At 43.8% G+C, this 18,514-nt stretch overlaps 1 protein-coding gene across 4 annotated transcripts in view; it reads right to left on the minus strand.

Annotated features, from left to right (window-relative positions):
- Positions 1 to 8,573: 8,573 nt before the first annotated feature.
- DNAI2 (dynein axonemal intermediate chain 2) overlaps positions 8,574 to 18,514 on the minus strand; it is a 53,968-nt gene continuing 44,027 nt past the window's right edge. Inside the window, exons 13-15 of one of the 4 annotated variants that reach the window (XM_083148738.1) lie at positions 15,550 to 15,588; positions 15,090 to 15,296; positions 8,574 to 8,709 (exon numbers count right to left, since the gene is read on the minus strand). In XM_083148738.1, the coding sequence (XP_083004864.1) occupies positions 8,704 to 8,709; positions 15,090 to 15,296; positions 15,550 to 15,588 (252 nt within the window). In that variant the 3' untranslated portion in view covers positions 8,574 to 8,703. Of the gene's footprint in view, positions 8,710 to 14,824; positions 15,297 to 15,549; positions 15,589 to 18,514 lie in introns of those variants that run through there. The other 3 variants (XM_083148739.1, XM_083148737.1, XM_083148740.1) reach the window with 3 other exon arrangements.

Consider the following 18,514-nt stretch of genomic DNA (forward strand, 5'->3'; position numbering starts at 1 on the left):
TGGCTGGGGAAGGAGAGAGCTGCGCAGACCCTGAGACGGAGACCTGGTACCCGGCAGACAGGCGGCCAGACTACGTGTGGACGGAGGAGTGACGGGCAGGAGCTTGCATCATGTTCCTGCATCAGGTACTGCCTTCACGCCATTGCCCATTCAGCCCGGCTGACCCCGCACGTCACGCAGGACACTGCACCACTTCCCCCAGAGTGCCACTACCCCTATGCATCCCCTCCCGGGCACCCGTGCCTCACGCCACTCTCAGCCCCCACCAGGAGGACAAGTGGGCGTAAAGCCCTGGAGCACCAGAGTTCCGGACATCAAAGGGGGCCCATTGCAGGGTAAGGACAGCCCTTCCTATTGCCTACATTACTGAGGAGCCCCACGTTAGCCCCAGTAAATACGGGGAATTAGTTCCCATCCAGGATACTTACCTGAAAAGTTAATGTGAAGTGTAGAAACGCTGCTATTATTAGGTCCACAAAAAGGGAACACACTGCCCCCTTGTGGCCCAATTTCATATCGCCAGGATCAAGGTTCTATCTTTAAGTTTACAGTATTCGCCCTTCGCCCAGGGACATCAGCCTAAGGTGTACACCTAGGAGGGACACATTGAAGATAGTGCTAGTAAAATACGTTGTAAGGTCATATTGCATGTCCTGTTAATATTTGTATTTTGTATGTGTTATATGCCGTGTATATTGTGATCACATAGGGTTATTAGTATTGCCGAGTGAGGGCATTATTTCCCCAACCCAGGTTGTCGGTCTGCGGGAAATACGCTCCCACTCTCCAGTGACGCGGGGAGACCGTAGTGTATTTAAATGGGGATTTTGATATTCATTTGAAATAGTAACCTGCTAGGCGGGTGTAAGGTCAGTATTGTAGTGCTAGGCTGATTAGGCCGGTTACCGCATTGAAATATTATGACAATTGTTTGTTCACCCTTTTTCACCAAATAAAACGTAAGCGGTTGTACCTTCTGGGCGCCTTGCTTGAGTTCCTGGGGAGGTGCGTTCTCAATAGCCGACGCGGTGAAGAACCGGTGTGGAACCAGGAGTATCCAGCGACTCGAGGTATTTATCTATCCCCACCGGCGGCGTATCACACATCCCGGCCATGACGTATATATACGTCAAATGTCGGGAAGGGGTTAATGATTAAAATAATACAAAGAAAATACTTATGACTCATACTCTGTGTCATAAGTATCTTATTTATATTAATCTAATCCTTTTCATTGATGTAGAGAGTTTAAATTGATTTCGGAGGCACCGAAAGCTGTTCCCCCAGCTGCCCATTACAAAAAGCAGGGGGCGGGCAGGGGGCTGGAACAAGCAGAGGGCTGTAAAAGCCCATCAAAAAACTATTGGAAGAGGCACTTTTACAAGTGACTCAGTGACAGGGGAGTGCTTTCAACCAATATGAAAGCACGTCCCTGTTACTGAAGGTGATGTGATTGGGCCAGAGGATCTATACTGTAGTGCTCTAGCCCCTGACAGATGTCTCTTTAACCCTAACCTTAATGCTACCAAGATTAGTATTCTAATTCCAGAAGGGCAGCACAGACGGTGTAATGGGTAGTATTACTGTCTCACTGTCTCACAGCAATGAGGACATAGGTTCAATTCTCACCATGGCCCGAGCTGAGCAGAGTCTGTATATTTTCCCTGTGGTTGTGTGAGTTTCCTCTGGGTGCCCCGGTTTTGTCCCAAATCCAAAAATTAACTGTTAACATTCTTGTTAAGATCTGCATACATTCTTCAATAAACATATTTACAAGAAAAAGAAGAGCATGGGTTGTTTATAGGTTCAGGAAAAATACATATGTTATTGTGCCTAGATAATACAGGAAGAATGCACATGGTGCCCAATTCAGACCCGATCGCACATCTCTGCTGCAATGAACTCCTGCAACACGTTCTGATCGCTGGCCTTTCACGCGGTGATTGACAGGGAGTGGGCAGGTGGGGTGGAAACCAAACTGTTTTTGGCAGTGGCAAGAAAAATACTGAGCGTGCCCAAGAAAATAGCTGGGTGTGTCAGAGAAAGCGCAGGTGCGCCTGTTCATTTTACAGAAAAAGCGCAGGTGTGCCTGTTCATTTTACAGAAAAAGCGCAGGTGTGCCTGTTCATTTTACAGAAAAAGCGCAGGTGTGCCTGTTCATTTTAGGTTGCCAACGCATGTGCAGCTGTACACATCAATTCCAACAGTGTACACATTAATTTGCAAGGCGGGTTTTCACTGGAGAGGGGTGGAGATTAAATTGATCACTGGCCGTGCAAATTTGTGCCCATGCAATCAGGTCTGAGTCAGGTAAAGAGGTAAAAAAAAAATCCAAAATGCAGATGGTATTCTACATAAGTGATACAGGAAGAATGCATATAGCAATGTATATAGGTGATGCAGGAAGAATGCAGTGGCATTGTACATAGGTGATACAGGAAGAATGCATATAGCAATGTATATAGGTGATGCAGGAAGAATGCAGTGGCATTGTACATAGGTGATACAGGAAGAATGCATATAGCAATGTATATAGGTGATGCAGGAAGAATTCAGTGGCATTGTACATAGGTGATACAGGAAGAATGCATATAGCAATGTATATAGGTGATGCAGAAAGACTGCAGTGGCATTGTACATAGGTGATACAGGAAGAATGCATATAGCAATGTATATAGGTGATGCAGAAAGACTGCAGTGGCATTGTACATAGGTGATACAGGAAGAATGCAGTGGCATTGTACATAGGTGATACAGGAAGAATGCATATAGCAATGTACATAGGTGATGCAGGAAGAATGCAGGTGGCATTGTACATAGGTGATACAGAAAGAATGCATATAGCAATGTATATAGGTGATGCAGGAAGAATTCAGTGGCATTGTACATAGGTGATACAGGAAGAATGCATATAGCAATGTATATAGGTGATGCAGAAAGACTGCAGTGGCATTGTACATAGGTGATACAGGAAGAATGCAGTGGCATTGTACATAGGTGATACAGGAAGAATGCATATAGCAATGTACATAGGTGATGCAGGAAGAATGCAGGTGGCATTGTACATAGGTGATACAGAAAGAATGCATATAGCAATGTATATAGGTGATGCAGGAAGAATGCAGGTGGCATTGTACATAGGTGATACAGAAAGAATGCATATAGCAATGTATATAGGTGATGCAGGAAGAATGCAGGTGGCATTGTACATAGGCGATACAGAAAGAATGCATATAGCAATGTATATAGGTGATACAGGAAGAATGCAGGTGGCATTGTACATAGGCGATACAGAAAGAATGCATATAGCAATGTATATAGGTGATGCAGGAAGAATGCAGGTGGCATTGTACATAGGTGATACAGAAAGAATGCATATAGCAATGTATATAGGTGATACAGGAAGAATGCAGGTGGCATTGTACATAGGCGATACATAAAGAATGCATATAGCAATGTATATAGGTGATACAGGAAGAATTCAGGTGGCATTGTACATAGGTGATACTGGAAGAATGCATATAGCAAAGTATATATGTAATACAGGAAGAATGCAGTGGCATTGTACATAGGTGATACAGGAAGAATGCAGTGGCATTGTACATAGGTGATACAGGAAGAATGCATATAGCAATGTACATAGGTGATACAGGAAGAATGCATATAGCAATGTACATAGGTGATACAGGAAGAATGCAGGTGGCATTGTACATAGGTGATACTGGAAGAATGCATATAGCAATGTATATATGTGATACAGGAAGAATGCAGTGGCATTGTACATAGGTGATACTGGAAGAATGCATATAGCAAAGTATATATGTAATACAGGAAGAATGCAGTGGCATTGTACATAGGTGATACAGGAAGAATGCAGTGGCATTGTACATAGGTGATACAGGAAGAATGCATATAGCAATGTACATAGGTGATACAGGAAGAATGCATATAGCAATGTACATAGGTGATACAGGAAGAATGCAGGTGGCATTGTACATAGGTGATACTGGAAGAATGCATATAGCAATGTATATATGTGATACAGGAAGAATGCAGTGGCATTGTACATAGGTGATACAGGAAGAATGCATATAGCAATGTACATAGGTGATACAGGAAGAATTCAGGTGGCATTGTACATAGGTGATACAGGAAGAATGCATATAGCAATGTACATAGGTGATGCAGGAAGAATGCAGGTGGCATTGTACATAGGTGATACAGAAAGAATGCATATAGCAATGTATATATGTGATACAGGAAGAATGCAGGTGGAATTGTACATAGGTGATACAGGAAGAATGCATATAGCAATGTACATAGGTGATGCAGGAAGAATGCAGGTGGCATTGTACATAGGTGATACAGAAAGAATGCATATAGCAATGTATATATGTGATACAGGAAGAATGCAGGTTGAATTGTACATAAGTGATACAGGAAGAATGCATATAGCAATGTACATAGGTGATACCAGAATAATGCAGTTGGCAACAGTAGGTGATACGGGAAGAATGTAGGTGGCATTTACATAGGTGATACGGGAAGAATGTAGGTGGCATTGTATATAGGTGGCTCTATACTGTGAACAAGAACAAGGATGGCTTTTTGTAGAAATGGTAGATAATGAACGCAGCTGGTACTGTGCATGTATTGCAGACAAATAATGCAGATGGCATTATGTTTAAATGGTACAGGAAGAAGGTAGATGGCACTGTGCCTAGATATTCCAGAAATAATGCAGATATCATAGAAATGGTACATGAAGATTGCTGATATCATGGGTATAACTCATACTTGCCTTCTTTTGAAAACTAGTTTCAGGGAGATTACAGTTGGTAGTAGAATTTTGCACATTGCTCTATTGAGGGGGTGTGTCATGCTCCACCCAAAGGGCATCTCTAATTCCATATATGGAGATATTGTTGTGAATAGAGATTGTCAGTGGTGGCTCCTACCTTATGGTAGGAGGGGGGCTGCCGCTGGCTGCGATGCCGGCTCCCCCCTGCCACCGCTGCTCCTCCTAGTCCCTGCTGCTTGACTCCTAGTGCTTGACAGTCACCGGGACTAGCACATACCCAGTACCAACCTCTGTACTGCGCATGTAGCCAGCTTCTATGGGCTGCTTTGGTAACAGCCCTAGAAGTGAAATCACAGTCCCGGAGCCTGCACAATATAGGGACCAGCACATGGACAGTACTGATGTAGGTACTGCGCATTTGCAGACCCTGGATTTTATGGGCTGCTGGGATGCAGCAGCCCATAGAGGCATCCCAGAGGGAGGGAACACCTTCCAATGGGACTGCCTTGGGTGATTGGCAGGTCGGACTTCCAATAGGAAGACAGTGCCAGTCACAGTGAAGCCAGTGCAGTCTCACAGACTGCATTTGGCTTCACTACAGTGGTGGATTTTACCTGGGGGGGGCTGCAGCAAAAACCACTGGAGATTGTGAACGTGGCACCTAGAAGCGTGGGTGTGTTCTGCTACATCTGAGAGGAATCTTTTAAAATGAAATATCCAAATGTAGATGAGCCCTAAAGCAGTTAGTAAGAGCTACTATACTTGCTAAAGTGCTGGGAAATGGTGCTGATGACTCAATGTAAATATATCTAGCTCTCATTCCTTTTTTTCCCAAAAAAGTAACAGTGTAATGCAGGAGATTACTAGAATAATGAGGGAGAGAGGGAGATTGCTGTTAATTCAGGGAGTCTCCTGCAGAATGCAGGAGGGTAGGCCACTATGATATAACTGGTAGATGAAAAGGATGATGGATGGTACATAAAGAACACAGAATACATATAACTGGTACAGGAAGACTGAAGATGGTATATTCTATAAATGGTACATTAAAACAAAGGTAATATTGTTTATTAGCTGTACAGGAAGAACACAGATGGTGTGAAACAAGTGATGTGTTATTGTTTAGCTTCTTCCGATGCCATTGAGCTGGGATTAGCAGGATAAGAGGGGTTATGTTAGATGGAGTTTGGAGCAGTAAAGCTGATTGTCCTAGAGTAACTTATAACCGTGTCACGTAAAGGTCATGTTTGGAAAGAGATGTAGCATTCATGAAGTCACTAGGAATAAACACATATCTAAATGGATAAAAAAATGAATTTATTGCGCATCACTAAGGCCTCCTACCTCCATGTCGGTTTGTTTCTACCCACTATCACTGTTGTTTCCAATTGTAAAGCGCAATGGAATATGCTGCGTTATATAAGAAACTGTAAATAAATAAATATACCTTTGGGATTAGGGTATTTGAGTTAGTTTAGAGGTTTGTGTTAATGTTGAGGGTATTTGCGATAGGGTTAGTGGCATATCTGTAATGGGTGCAATGCGCGCATGATTAACATGTTGACTTTCACACCGCAAAACCTGCTTAGACCCGGTATTTAAAATGTTTCTTAAAACGGGTCAAAGCAGGTTTTATGCCCCTTCTAGACTGCACATTTACCCGGGCTTATACCGGGTCTAAGCAGATTTTGTAGTCTGAAAGCCAATGCATTTCCAACCCCCCCCCCTCCTTAGGCATCCCCCCCCCACGAGGCATCCTATAATTTCTACCCCCCCCTACCTGGGCAAGGCAGGGAAGGGATCCGGGCAGCAGGGTCAGGCCGGCAGCACTGGCGGGCAGGGGGTCCCTGCGGCGTATGTGAGATCAGTGGCAGGGTCATTGCAACAGATAGGAACTACTAGTTCCCATCTGCCGCAGGGACCCTGCTGCTGATCTCACATACGCCACAGGAAGGGATCGCGCTGGCGGGCAGGTGGTCCCTGCGGCGTAAGTGAGATCAGTGGCGGGGTCCCTGCGGCGGATGATCTCACATATGTCGTAGGGACCCCCTGCCAACCAGCGCTGCCAACCTGACCCTGCTGCCCGGATCCCTTCCCTGCCTTGCCCAGGTAGGGGGGGAAGAAATGATAGGATGCCTCAGTGGCTCAGTGGGGGGGGGATGCCTAAGGGGGGGGGGGGTGCCTGCGCTGCCCAGGTAGGGGGGAGGGGAAGGATGCCTCAGTAGGGGGGATGCCTCCAGTGGGTGGGGGGTTTGGAAATGCCTCTGTGGGGGGGAAAGACCTCCCTGCATATCTAATGACTGCAGTGCATATTTAATGAGCGGGTCCCCACCCACTCATTAAATATTCACTGCACTGGGTCCCGCTCATTAGATATGCAATGAGCGGGATCACTATTGGCTGGGCCTGAGATACCATTTCAGACTCATTTAGACTGCAAAAAAAATGAGTCTGAAGCGGGTAGGACCCTGCTTTTTTACCGTATCCAAATACTTTTTTTTGGAAACAGTAAAATCACTATGGATCTTTCAGACCGCACATATTACTGTTTTGAAACGGTAAAAAAGGCAAAATACCGGGAAATATGTGCGGTCTGAAAGGGGCAATAATGTCCCCTGTGGTCATACATGGTACAGCGATGTCTTTCCAAGTCTAGCGGTCAACAGGTGGGGACTTTCAGCAGATCCAGCACTGCTTCTGGTGGAGAATATGCCTAATCCACTGTCCTTCCTTTAGTGCCGAACCCTAACTCCGCTGACAACCCATGCAGAATGTTGGCATTTCACATGTCAACATTTTATATGTTAAATGGGTACTTGTTTCCTAGAACGGCGCCCATCGTGGGCATCGCATGTACATCGCATGCCATTATAATGGCATGCGATGCGACCGATGCGATGTCCGCGATTTTACATAGAAATGCATGGTAAAATGTAAATCGCGTCGGTCGCATCGCATGTGGCCAAAAAATCGCATGCGATGCGACCGACACGATTACCGATTTTAGATAGGGAACAATGTTAAATGGCCCAATTGACCCGATTTCACATAGGGAACAATGTTAAATGGCCCACAGACCCCAAATAGCCACCCTAAAGTGTGAAATGGCCCCCCAATTGTTAACGCCACCGCACGATCAACGTCAACCCGAAGCGTGGCGAGCGCAGCGAGCCCACGAGGGGCAGCGGTACGCGTCCTCCGACCTTTTCCTACCCCCACTATCCACCGAGCCCGAAGCGTGGCAAGTGCAGCGAGCCCCGCGAGGGGACGCGGATACCTGTGAAGCCCGCGAGGGGACACGTATAGCTGTGAAGGTTGGCGTTGATCGTGGCGTGGCGTTAACAATTGGGGGGGCCATTTCACACTTCAGGGTGGCTATTTGGGGTCTGTGGGACATTTAACATTGTTCCCTAAGTGACATCGGGTCAATTGGGCCATTTAACATTGTTCCCTATGTGAAATCGCAGTAATCACGTCGGTCGCATCGTATGCGATTTTTTGGCCGCATGCGATGCGACCGACGCGATTTTTTTCCTTGCGATGCCTAAGATCAATATCGTGGGCGCCGTTCTAGGAAACAAGTACCGTTAAATGTCATATTACATCATAACTGTCAACATTGTGCCGTCATTTTGACTACATCCCGAAAGCAGGAATCTAGAATTGAGTTTCTGAGTACAAAAGACAATGACACTTTCCCCAATAAGATCTAGGTTGTATGTGGATGTATCATTATAAAACATTGAAATACAAACACTACCATGTTGCTATAAATTATTTATTAGTATCTTTAATTTACAAAAAAGGAACTAGAACACATAATATCGTAACAATGGTAGAAAGGAAAATGCATTAATAGAATGTATAAGCCTTTTGCTGTCCACCTGTAGCACTGTCTGAGGTTAATCCTATAATAGAAAGAAGAAAAAAAAAGAATGTTTGATTAAGCTAAAGTAATAAGGAAGAACAAAATATAATTATAAGTCTGTCTCTCTCTCTCTCTCTCTCTCTCTCTCTCTCTACCTCTACATATAAATTTACATTTATATATAAACTAAACAATTATAGCTTGTAATGCATTTTGGAACTGTTCGTGAAACACTCAAAATCATGTTTCATTGCCATGGCCTTCATAACCTTATATTCCCTAATTTACTTCACCAAAAATGCTTCTAGCAGCTTAGTGCCAAACACTAGTGCAACCTTTTCCATGGACAGAATACATGATATTTCCAGGACACATGATCAATATAAATATTTTAAACCAAGCTTTCTGCAATTACAATATTAAATTAATAAATTTAAATTTTGAGATATTTTAAGAATGATTGATGTAATTTGCATGATGTAATGCATGATGTCAAGGTTAGCATTACTGCCGTAAAGCACTGAAGTCATGGGTTAAATTCCCACCATGGTACTAACTGTGTGGAGTTTGTATATTCTCCCCAAGATTGCCTGAGCTTCCTCAGGGTATTCTGGTTTCAGTAGGTTTTAATGGCTTCCAACAAAAAAATATCCCTAGTGTGTTCATGTATATCAGGGACGTGCAGTCAGGGGAGGCAGTGCCTCCCCTGTCATAATGATGAAAATAATAAAAAGAAGATATTTATATATCTTCTTTTATTATTTTCATAATTTCTACCTCTCCCGCTTCCTCCCACCCTCTTACACTGCTGCATGTGAGGGTGGGAGGCAGCGGGAGAGGTGCCTCTAGCTGTTAACATGAAAACTCCGGGCAGCGGGGGGCGGGTAGGGGCGGGTAGGGGAGGGCAGGGTGCAGAAATGGGCTGTAAAAGCCCATTGAAAATGAATGGGGAAGCGGCACTTATACTGATGCTGCAATGACAGGGGCACCAGTATGAATGCACGCCCCCAGATGTGATTGGGCCAGCGGATCCAGTGCTGGATCCGCTATCCAATCACACACATGCAGGGCCCGCCTGGTGAAGATGCATCAGCGCGGCCAGCGGGGAGTTCGGCGCTGCTGGGAGAAAGCTGCCGCCACTGCCGAGGAGAGGACTGACCGCCGAGTAGAGGAGGACAGGTGAGTCCGCCCGGGGGGGGGGGAGTAGGCTGCCGCATGTACCCCCCTGAGTGCCTCCCCAGGCAATGTCCTCACCGCACGTCACTGATGAACATGGCAGTTCTCATTTGCCATCAAAATTCTATGATTCTATGAAGCCTTTTAAAAAATTTCTATTTTGCTTAACTTTTTTTAAACTTTTGGTATTGAAGCATGTAATAACTCTTAATATACAGCATGAGCTAACTTGGCATTGTATTATATTGTTAACTTTGTAGAAGAAATACATATGATAAATGGCAAGTTGAAATGTATAGTTTACAACAATCATTTCCAAATACAAATGTGTATAATAAATTAATATTGTTATGACAAAAATTGTAATGAAATCGAAATATTTACAAAATATGGGAGGTCATTCTAGTGATCTAGTCTAGTCAGTCCCCGGCGTGAGCGCAACAGGGACCGATGTTTGCACCCTGCGCATGCGCATATTCGCATGTGTAATGCTGCTGTGCGGATGCCTGCTGCGACTTGCAAAGTCGCGGAGGCATTCGCACAAGGGTGGCAGATTGAGGCGGGCAAGGGGGTGTATGCATGCTCAGGAAAATGCTGGGCCTCTGCATGCGAACGCAGGTGGGCAGGTGGCTGACGTCGCAGGACATCACCTGCTGCCCAATTCTTGGACTGGATGGCGCAAATATAGTCCACACCAAATATAGTCCACAACCAAATATAGTCCACACCATCGAATGATTTCGCCACCGTAAGCTACCCTTCGAATGGATGTTTATGTAAAACATCCATTCGCATATGGTGGGGCTGTGCGGACCGTGGCGTGGGCAGTGTTTTTCCCCTTTCTCAAGCCACTACAACAACACTTGTTGCAGTGGCTTGAGAAAGGGGCGCAGCCCCGAAACGTTGCCTATTAAATCCACACAAAACACACAATGCGCACAATAAAGTGGATGGAAGTGCTGCTTGGGTCCCCTGTTAGATAGGACTCGGTTTGAGAGATGGAAAAAAGGGGAGATTCAGGGTGCGCTAAACCTTAACTTATTGGCCAGAATAATAATACAAGTCGTAGTAAAATTTATTTTTAATAAAACTGCCCACAGGGCATAGCAGTATACAACAAAGGTAGGTGTGATTTAGTTTACAGTGAATCACTAAACACAATGTGTCCACTTGTACAGTATATAGTCACGCTGGATATTACAGTAAGCCCATAGGCCCCAATATATATGGGAAGCCCATTCTGACCGAACTTACCAATCCACCAGTGATATTCATGCACTTGTAAAAAAGAACACGTGTATAATCAATTTTGCATTTCTGTCACACCCTAAATAGGGTGACTTTTATGGTTTTCTTATCTATTTTATGTATTAAATATTATTTGTCAATTTGAGTGGTTTATTACCTAAGCGCCCTCTGAAACCCCACTTCTTTTTTTCATATATATATATATATATATATATATATAATAATAATAATAATAATAATGATATTTATATAGCACTTTTCTCCCAATAGGACTCAAAGTGCTTCACACATTGTCTTTACAGCTCGAAATACAAAACAAACTTAACAGTAGATGTCAGTGAAATGCTTGAGTAAATAAGTATGTCTTTAGTCTATTTTTAAAGGATTCTATAGTGGGCGCTTCTCGCACTGTGCGAGGAAGAGAGTTCCACAGAGTTGGAGCAGCAAAGTTGAAAGCTCGACCCCCAGATGAATTCAGGGAGATTCTGGGTACTGTTAGTAGTCCTTCTTCAGTGGATCGTAGTAATCGAGTAGGACAGTAAGGGATCAGCAGCTGTTGCAGGTACCTTGGGCCCTGGTCATGTAGGGCCTTGAAAGTGAGTAAGCCAATCTTGAAAACGATTCGCCATTTTACAGGTAGCCAGTGAAGGGCGTAGAGAATGGGAGTTATGTGGCAGGAGCGGGGCTGGTTAGTTAATAGTCTGGCGGCTGCATTTTGTACCAGCTGCAAGCGGTGCAATTCTTTTGCTGGAAGACCCAGGTAGAGAGCATTGCAGTAGTCTAGTCGTGATGATATAAATGCATGTATGACTTTAGGAAGGTCTTCTGAGGGAATTAAATGCTTGATTCTGGCTATGTTTCTCAGATGAAAGAATGAGGATTTGATTGTGGCTGACACCTGATGTTTAAGTGTCAGGCCATTATCCAGGACAACACCAAGATTCCGCACATGATCAGAGTTTTTTAGTGCTGTGCCCCCCAGCTTAAGACCTGTCAGTTGGCTATGCTGCCGTCTTGTCCTGTGATTTATCATCAGGACTTCTGTTTTATCTGGGTTCAGTCTCAGCCAACTGGCACTCATCCACTCCTGGAGCTCAGCTAGGCAGCCATTTAAGGTTGTTATTGTGTTATCGGTGCCTGGAGCAAAGGACAGGTACAGTTGGGTATCATCTGCATAGCAGTGGTAGACCAGGCCGTGACGTCTGATTATGTCACCAAGTGGAAGCATGTATACTGCAAAAAGCATGGGAGATAGTATAGAGCCCTGTGGGACACCACAAGACAACGGCACTGGTGGTGAAGAGTATACTCCCGATGCAACTCTCTGTGACCTGCCAGCGAGAAATGATTTGAACCAGCTAAGGACTGTGCCACCCAGGCCACAGAGATTCTTCAGGCGCTCAATTAGAATCCCATGGTCAATGGTGTCAAATGCTGCAGAGAGGTCCAGAAGGATTAGGATTGAACAGTCTCCTCTATCCCTTGCATTTAGAAGATCATTGAGCACACATACCAGAGCTGTTTCTGTGCTATGTCTTCTCCTGAATCCTGACTGGAATGGATCATAAATGTCATGGGTTAACAGGTGGGTCTCTAGTTGAGTTGCAACCACTTTCCCAATAACCTTTCCTAGAAAAGGAAGATTTGATACTGGCCTGTAGTTGGTCATGCAGTCAGGGTCTAAATTAGATTTTTTAAGAAGTGGTCTGACTAATGCTTCCTTTAGTGGTTCGGGAAAAACGCCTGTCTGCAAAGAGCATTGAACTATTTTTGCAAATGCAGGGCCGATTATTTCCATACACCCTAAAAGAAGCTTGGATGGGGCAGGGTCCAGATCACAGGAGGAGGGACGCAACAGTCTGGAAATTCCAGCAATGTATTGTACATCCACTTGGTCAAAGATGTCCCATGAAGGCAAGTGTCTTAAACTGGCAGGCTTGGTCTGTTGGAACTCCTTTGGTGTCACTGTGGGGATTCCAGCCCGGATGATAGATACTTTATCTGCAAAGAATTTGGCAAACTCATTGCATCTTGACTGAGAGAGGGTTACATCAGGCTGCAGGCATGCTGGTTTGCAAAGCATCTCCACTGTACGGAAAAGCTGAGCGGGCCTATTTTTTGCTGTCATGATCTCATTTGAAAGGAACACTGTTTTCTTGCGGGTGATTGTTGATTGGTATATTCCAATGTGTTTGATTAGATTTAATTTATCCTCTGCCAGGTTTGTCTTCCTCCATCGTCTTTCAAGTATACGACCCCTTTTCTTGAGATCACGAATACTGTTGTCAAACCAGGGAGCTTGATGGTGTGGTTTGCAGGGTCGAATACGCAATGGGGCTATAGTATCCAGTGCCTCTGTCACAGCCCTGTTATAAAAATGGACTAGGGAACATGGATCTTTACAGGTCCCCATCACTGCTGAGAGGTTCAAGTTAGCTGCCATGGCCTGAGGAGTCATAGCCCTCCTAGGGCGATATTTGGTCAATTCCATGGGCACAGATCTATTTTGAGGGGTTGCGACTGAGAACCATATTGAGTGGTGGTCTGACCATGTGACTGGGTTTATCTTTAGGTCAGATACTTCTAGTCCAATCTGGAAGACAAGATCAAGAGTGTGGCCACTTTTATGTGTAGCAGAGGGGATGACTTGAGTGAGCCCGAGAGCATTCATTGTGCACATGAGATCTTGGCCAAGGCGTGAGAGCTCATCATCGACCCATGCATTGAAATCCCCGAGGATGAGCCATCTTTGGTGCTCCAGAACTAGCCCAGCAACAATATCTGCAAACTCTTGTAGAAATATCTTTCCATCTCCAGGGGGGCGATAGATGAGAAGTACTCTGAAACCTAATTGTGCAGAACTCCGGGCAACAATACACTCAAATGAGTGAGTCATTTCCATTGGGCAGACCCTAAGTTTTAGTTCTTTTTTAAAGCAGATGGCCACCCCGCCTCCCCTGCGGTCCAGTCTGGGGTTGTGAATAACAGAGTAGTTTGTTGGAACTGCAGCTTCCAGGATAGGTGCTGCATTTTCATCCAGCCAAGTCTCAGTAATACAGGCTATATCTGACGATTCGATAAGGTCAGCAATTGTAGCAGTCTTGTTTTTTATAGATCTGGCATTACAAAGGACGGACCTGATGGGACATACCAGAGGGCCTGCAATTTTCTTTAAGGTTTGTGTGTTGGCACCTAGGAAGTCATTCACAGAGCGAGAATTTACAGATCTGTACTTCAAAGCACAGGGTCGTCTGTTGGGTACTGCTTCTATTTGTCTCCTATTTGAAATTGGAGAGACTGATGACCGGTTACTTAGATGGTTACAGTTGATAGGAGGTTTATGGCTTCGATTCCCTCGGCTGCCACGGTGAGTTCTCTTAAAAATGCCCAGTGATTTAAGGATGGAAGCTTGTGCTGGATTAATAGGAACTGCCTTTCGTGGTGGGCGGAGTGAAAGTATAAAGCTGGAGGTGTACAAATACATTGGGTCCTCAATGACAGAGCAAGTATGAATTGCATTTGATGAGAGAGGATTGAACAGTTTTTTTCCTCTATACTGAGAGTGATCCATAAATTACAGTGGAGTGTGATTCAGCAACAGAGTTTGCATTTATTTGGCTATTGCTATAGTCAAATATATTCCTACAGGAAACTTTTCTTTTCAATGGTTGATGTAAGAGTCATTTAACTTATTCCAGCAGGCTGAGGAAGGTGTTAGAGACCATTCCTTCAGTGTAGGTGTGAAATCCCAACAAATCCCAGCATGAGACCCTTCTTTTGAAATGCAAATAGTTTACAAGGGAAGAGACAACATGTCTCTTTGGGATGAGCTAGCTCCCTGTGTTTTAAAATGAGACATCCAGAAATTCAGAAACTGGGAAGAGTGTAATTATGGATTATTAATGCCAGAGTTCAGATCTTTGCTGAATAGAGAACATAGTAAATGGAAGTCTAAGGGAGAACCAGGATGGGTAGCTGGTTTTCATGGAACTGTACCTTTATCTGGAGATGATCACTGCAATTGTAGAGCCATTCTGAGTCCCAGATGAGCCAGGGAAGAGGCAGGAGTTTCAATCCAATGTGAATCTCAGTGTTGGAATGCAATCCACTGGATTTAAGGAGATGTCCACATAAGGCTGTACAAATTAAAGGTAGGTCCTTGGATATTTTGATGTTTCTGACGTCGGTTGTGTAGAATTTAAGCTGTTTTGTGGAGATGTTCAGGAGCATGTAAGAGGTGAGGCAGCCATCTTGGGGCGCGCTCAGTGTGCAAACAAATGTCTGTAACACGGCCATGTTATTTTATGTATTTTTCATATATATATATATATATATATATATATATATATATGAAAAATACATAAAATAACATGGCCGTGTTACAGACATTTGTTTAAATTGCTAGCAGTCAGCAGGCTATAACAGAGTTGAATATAAATTGTTCATTAAAACTCACGTCTGATTTCACTTCCTTCTCCTCCGACACTTCTTTTTCCTGCCGAATATACAGACATACAGTAATGTAAATATTCCTTCTGTGCACTTATTGCCTAGTTACCAAAGTATAAGCAGGAACCTGTATCATAGAAATCTAGTGAAATCATATATCTTCCATATGCTGTAAATGTCATCCACAGAGCCACTATAGAAGAGCAAACAACTTGGCAATGTTTAGACAGTTGTCATATTTGGGTTGTCTAGGTTTCCTGACTAATACACGTCACATTTACTGTATGCAAGCTAGTGACCTCTTTTATCAGTTCTATTCTGGAATAGGTGGGCCAAGGTGGCTGGCTGCAGTGGTGTTCAACTGGATTACTCAATTGGATTATATTTACTAAAATAACCTTCCACAATCACTCTTTTCTGCTCAATATATTCAGCCCTGGTAAGCACCAGTCATTACCTACACTATGGGGGTTATTCTCATTCAATCGGAAAGGCACAATCACTCTCTAATGGACAAAACCATATGCACTGCAGGTGGGGCAGATGTAACAAGTGCAGAGAGAGTTAGATTTGGGTGGGGAGTTTACTTCAAACTGATATCTATATTGCAGTGTAAAAATAAAGCAGCCAGTATTTACCCTGCACAGAAACAATAAAACATCCAAATCTAACTCTCTATGCACATGTTACATCAGCCCCACCTGCAGTGCATATGGTTTTGTCCATTAGAAAGTGATTGGGCCTTTCCGAGTGAATCAGAATAACTCCCAATATTCTGTATATTCTGTATGTGTGACTTTTATTATTTCTTTATGTAAACCACCCTTCATTTTAGAGAAAGTGTCTTCAAACACAGGTACTTATTGATCGACAGATAGACAGACAGACAGACAGACAGACAGACAGACAGACAGACAGACAGACAGATAGATAGATAGATAGATAGATAGATAGATAGATGTATAATTGTAGATATCTTTTGCTGGGTGCCTTCCAATGGCAAGCATAGAGGATAGAAGAAGAAAGGCATCACTCTCTGGCTTTTCGGTAACGTCAGACCTTCACAGGTAACTTCATGTATCAACATTTTGGTTTATTTAGAACCTTCATCAGGATAAGTTTCTATGCCAGTGGTTCCCAAACTGTGCGCCTAGGCTCCCTGGGGTGCCTTGGAGCACTTGCAGGGGTGCCTCAGGTTGGTGGTCCAGAATCAATTCAAGTTATTTATGGCCAATGAAAGAGGCAAAATCAGTGCTTGTGGCTTCCTATTAAGAATATGTGGGTAAACAGAAGTGAATCATGTTTCTCACCACATAAGTGGACCTAAAGATAACATTTAAATCACAACTTATTTAATATCTTTCCTGAAACTAGTAACCAACATTTGGCCTAGGGGTGCCGTGAAAAATATTCTGATACTTTAGGGTGCCGTGATTCAAAAAGTTTGGGAACCACTGTTCTATGCAATTCATTGGTATTCCTCAAATAATCTCTCTCTCTCTCTCTCTCTCTCTCAAAAAGTGCTATTAGGCTGCAAATTAGACACCGCAGTTACATAGGCTATGAAACATCTTGCTATCACACACACATGTACATATACCACACACCTATACATATATATATATTTATACATACACACACACACACACACACACACACACACACACACACACACACACACACACACACCGTGTAAATTGGCTTTACACACACATCACACATATACATACTTTTTTAGGGGGTGAATTCGCTACCCCGTCCGACGTTTGGGGTTTACTCATGCGCATGTGTAAATCACTGGAGTGAATCACACTTGCCTGGGTGTTCACTCCAGGATGGGCGGGCAGGGGGTGGATGCAGGCAACCACACAGTATTTCATGGGCGTGCCCACTAAACATGTGGGCTGGGCAATAGAAACACTGGGCGTATCCTTGCTTGGGGAAGGCAGTAGTACTGCCTTGGTGCCCCCCAAATCCACCTATTGTCATTTGAGATTAAGTGCTCCCAATTTCCCATTAGGATATGTTTTACAATGACAATAAACAAAGGTGGGTTCTGTAATGCCATCGGGTGGACTTGCGATGAGAGGTCTTCTCACATGGTCAGCTCCAGTTTCGATGGGTATCATAACTGATCACAGTAATAAAACATGTAATGTGGTTTACAACAAGGTATTTAAAGACTTGGTAAACAATACGACAAAAGATAATAAGACACATGACTGAACTAAAAATATGGGAAAAGAAAAAATGTATATCTGAATAACATTAGCAATCACTTGGCAACAGTGAATCAAATTAATAACACTTGGCAACGCCGGGTAGGTACTGCTGGTAAATAAATAAATGTGAAACATGCACCTGACCACGTAATCCTCAGCCAGCATCAGCGGCAGACAGTGTGGTCTGGTTTTCTGTAACTGAGGACTGCAGCTATAGTTACAGCCAGCCACCGGCTGCTCAGCAATGTGTGAGAAAGAGAAGCTGCATTTAAAAAAAAAAAAAAAAAACTTCCAGCATTCAATCAGTGATTGACTATCTTATTAACTGAGTTAAGACTATTTAAGGTCACCCTGGGCTGTATAGCATACAGTGAAGCCCAAACTCAGATGCAGAGTCTTCACCTTCATGGAAGACTATAAGCCCGAGTATGCTCCTCCATCCACCACTGTAGACAGTACTGTAAGACATGAGTATACCCCTCCATCAATCACAGTAGACTGTAAGCCCTGAATATGTCCCATGATCCATCACAGTAGACTGTAAGCCCTGAATATGTCCCTCCATCCACCACAGAAAACTGTAAGCCCTGAATATGTCCCTCCATCCACCACAGAAGACTGTAAGCCCTGAATATGTCCCTCCATCCACCACAGAAGACTGTAAGCCCTGAATATGTCCCTCCATCCACCACAGAAGACTGTAAGCCCTGAATATGTCCCTCCATCCACCACAGAAGACTGTAAGCCCTG

This window comes from Crinia signifera, chromosome 6 (genome assembly GCF_055691185.1).
Source record: "Crinia signifera chromosome 6, ASM5569118v1, whole genome shotgun sequence".
Classification (NCBI taxonomy): Eukaryota; Metazoa; Chordata; class Amphibia; order Anura; family Myobatrachidae; genus Crinia; species Crinia signifera.